General features: G+C 45.3%; 1 protein-coding gene across 1 annotated transcript in view; it reads right to left on the bottom strand.

Annotated features, from left to right (window-relative positions):
- The window catches only part of Stat4 (signal transducer and activator of transcription 4), a 51585-nt gene that overhangs the window by 24137 nt on the left and 23919 nt on the right, over window positions 1-3529 (bottom strand). The window contains exons 6-7 of the mRNA XM_023712334.1: window positions 2928-3086; window positions 1990-2082 (exon numbers count right to left, since the gene is read on the bottom strand). Coding sequence (XP_023568102.1) covers window positions 1990-2082; window positions 2928-3086 — 252 coding nt within the window. The remainder of the gene's footprint in view (window positions 1-1989; window positions 2083-2927; window positions 3087-3529) is intronic.

Genomic DNA, 3529 nt, shown 5'->3' with positions numbered 1-3529 from the left:
AAGGCACTTAGGCTGCAGCGCTATCTCCTCAGCCCATCAGATGCATTCTTAATCTTTAAACACATTACATGTAAGGAACAAGAAAAATGTTCATAACTATAAAAGACCTATATGCTCTTTGAACAACTAGCATATCAAGAGCTCCTTCTAGAAACCAAGCACAGCCTCCAGGAACTGTTATGGCAGAGTCAGGAAAATGGTGGACACAGCTGCACTTGAAAGGAAGGCGTCCAGCCATGCAGAGGGAAGACAGGAGACGCGATGATAAACTGTCAACATTAGAGAAATAAAGCCATGAGTCACAGACAGCCCCAGTGCAAGGCTGGGTGGAATATAGCAAGAGCCCCTCGAGTGTTTTCTACAGAGCACGAGCGTGGCTTCGGGCTTTGGAGCGCACCGAGTGTGCAGTCATTGAAAGTGCGGAGTGGGTGGGTTCTAGCTCGCCCAAGGAAGTTAGATATTTTCCCCCTTCACTCTCCTTTCCCTCCTGGTGCAGGAAGGGTGTGTGGGTGGTGCTGTGAGTGAGTCCCTGTCATTGTCATTCTCCCTTAGAGGTAGGAGGGTGCATGGCGAGAGGGGTGTGGGGCAAACTTTTGTAGTAAGTAAAGGATTATCTATCAAAACAGTAGGAGGAGCCAGGGAGATAGCTCAGCGGCGTATAAGTTGCCTGCCTGGCAAGCTCAAGGTCCTGAGTTTGATTCCTGGTACTGCAAAATAAAAAATAAATAAATAAAATAAAGACAGTAGGGAGTGGGTTCAGGGGAAGAGGAAGAACCCCAACTGCGAGTAGAAGGGGACAGGGCGCTCACATCCCATAATACCAGTCTAGGCCTCTGGCAGTCACTGAAGACAGCACACATGCTGCCTGTCCAGGGCCTGCTCTTTTTTCTGTCTCCCCTTTTCCAGGAAGCATGGCTGGCTTCTTCTGTCACCTCTGGCAGGGTTTCGGGGACGGGAGGCCACTTCCTTTCCATCCTACTTCCCCTTGCTAATCCTCAGCGTGATCCAAGGGTGCGGGATGGGAAATGAGCTTGTGAGCAAATGGTACTTTCAGAAGGAACCTGGCCTCTGGCTTCTGGATTTGGTTCTCCAGGTGTTGGTACAAAGGAGTTGAAGGAGAGGTCTAATTAGGGCTTTGAAATGCAAATCAAAGACAGGTGCCTTGCTTTTAATCTGGAATTCCAGGGTGGATCTGGGCTGAGAACTATCCTAGGACCCTAAATTTTTCTCTATCACAGTGTCACTCCTTTGTTTTCTGCAGCTTCAGCTCCCAGAAGTGACAGAGATTGGCATTTGGGTTTGGAGTGGGGATATGACAAAAATCTTTGCAACAGAGAACACAAACTCACTATTGTGTCATTAGAGCAAACTAAGTTTTGATTGCTTGTGCTCATGGAAAAGACCAAATATACAGTTAAAGCAAAGCAAAAAGGACCCCAAAGTCAGGTGTCTTTAAATCCTGCACACAGTATGTCTATCCCAACAATTGCAGAATTCAGAGTTTTGGTGGAAAACACGACGAACGCGTTACTAGGCAATTATAGAGGGAAAATGTGCCGCTCCGGGAGAGGACATTCAGAGCCCTCCACAATCTGTTCCCCATCTGTCTCTTCCGTTCTGTCTCCCCGTTCCACTGTCACGTGACAGACTCAGGCGTCCTGGTGGCTGTGGCTTGCGCTCTCTCACAGAATTCTCCTCCCTCTTCCAGTCTCCTGGGTCCTCTTCCCAAGTCAACCTTCTCAGCAGTTCATCCCGCTGTGCCTGATATTAGCATTCGAAACTTTCACAGGATGTCCCTCGCGTCCTCATGAATAGCCCACACTGTCCTGCTCTGGACAAGCAAGGGGGTCATGCTAACACGCCTGGGAATTTACTGAAACCCAGTGCTGCAGAAAGACAGGTTGAACATGAGGCGCTCTGAGAGAAACCAGCCTCCCCCGCGTGCGGTGACACTAACAAACAGGGAAGCAGAGGAGGCCGGCTGCCTACCTTAGCTTCACCGTGAACTGAATGAGGGTTTTGAGCACCAGTGGCCTCTGCGGGTGGGTGGGCATACATGGCTGTCGCTCAACCACAAAAGAGCTAGGTGGAAAGAAAGTCAAGCTGTCATCTAAAAGCACTGTAAATATCAACAGCCCGCAAACCACAGAGGAACAGGATGCTATCCTTTCAAGAAGTTCAAATTTTCTACATCTAGGAGATGTTCAATTAAACCCGAACTTTTCCAGCAGCCACTCAGAAGTAATGGTCACGAGATAGAGATAGGAAAACATTAGGATTTCCAGTACACAGCAGTACCTTTTTCTTTAGTCAGCTTATCAGCCCAAAAATGTTCTCCAGCTTATTTCTTGAATAAGCATTTAAGAAGAAACCCTTGAAATCTTCTTAAAATGTTGAAACGGAGCTGTAGGTGGGTGACACAGCTTCGCTCATGGAAAAAATAACGGAACTTAGAAAAAATGGGGTATACCGATGAATGTCCATTTTGTTTCTGTGTATTCAAAGTGGTTGGGATAGATATATAGTTGCATTCTCTTAATGAATAGAATGATTTGTTCTAATGGTGTTTGTAAATAGGATCACAAGTCTGCACCTTGTACAGCAATTAACCACTAAGAAGAATATATGCAGTGTATTATTTGTTGAAACTGTACTTCCGACTTGATTTGAAACTGTCTCATTGCTATCTGTTTATCAATAAAACTTTGAAAAAAAAAGAAAAAAAAGAAAACCGAGTCAGTTGCGGGAGAAGCATTAGCGATGGGTGGTGAAGGCGGAGCCTCTCGGGGCTCAGGGCACTCCTTCCTGCGGCTCATTGGTCAGACCTCCCTGCTGTGCCTTCTCTGAACACCCGGCCCTCAGGCAGGGCGTCCTGACAGCTCCGCAGTACTGAGGGTGCCACCCGGGGCAGACGAGACCTCACTTACTTCTTGAAAAGGTTGTAGATCAAGTAGGTGACTCTGTCCAGCAGGTGCGCTCTCTGCAGGGGGATGGGGTCACCGTCATATGTCATCTTGGTAGACTGCTCTTCCAGTTTCTCCAGTTGCCTTTTGAGTTGGAAGAGACTCTCTGCCAGTAGGGTAAAGCTGTTGAATGGCGAATGATCGTTTTTTCCACTTAATAATTGAGCATTTTAACAACTGACCACATTTCATAAATGTCGAATTATTAGTTGTCAAATTAAAATGAGTCAATTCCAATTAAAGTTACTGAGAGTCCTTTATTTTCCTAATCTATTTTTTTCTTGAATCTGCATCCTATATGCTAAGAGATTTTGTTGTTTTCTAAATTATTATTCAGTTAAAGACATCATTTATGAAATTTTGTCAATACCTGAAATGAAATCCTTTTCTACTAGCCTTTGTTTATACTTGGTAAGCACTATATGTGAAGGATATGGTATTCACTAAAAGGCAAAGCAAGAATAATTTAAAACTACAAAATATATTCTGGACATAAAAATTACAATGTGTAAGAATCCTGAAGAATCTCTCTCTCTCTCTCTCTCTCTCTCTCTCTCTCTCTCTCT

Source organism: Octodon degus, unplaced genomic scaffold (genome assembly GCF_000260255.1).
Source record: "Octodon degus isolate 3935 unplaced genomic scaffold, OctDeg1.0 scaffold00025, whole genome shotgun sequence".
NCBI classification, from domain to species: domain Eukaryota; kingdom Metazoa; phylum Chordata; class Mammalia; order Rodentia; family Octodontidae; genus Octodon; species Octodon degus.
Note: the sequence above shows the minus strand (reverse complement) of the source record. Positions and strands in the feature narration are given on the sequence as shown.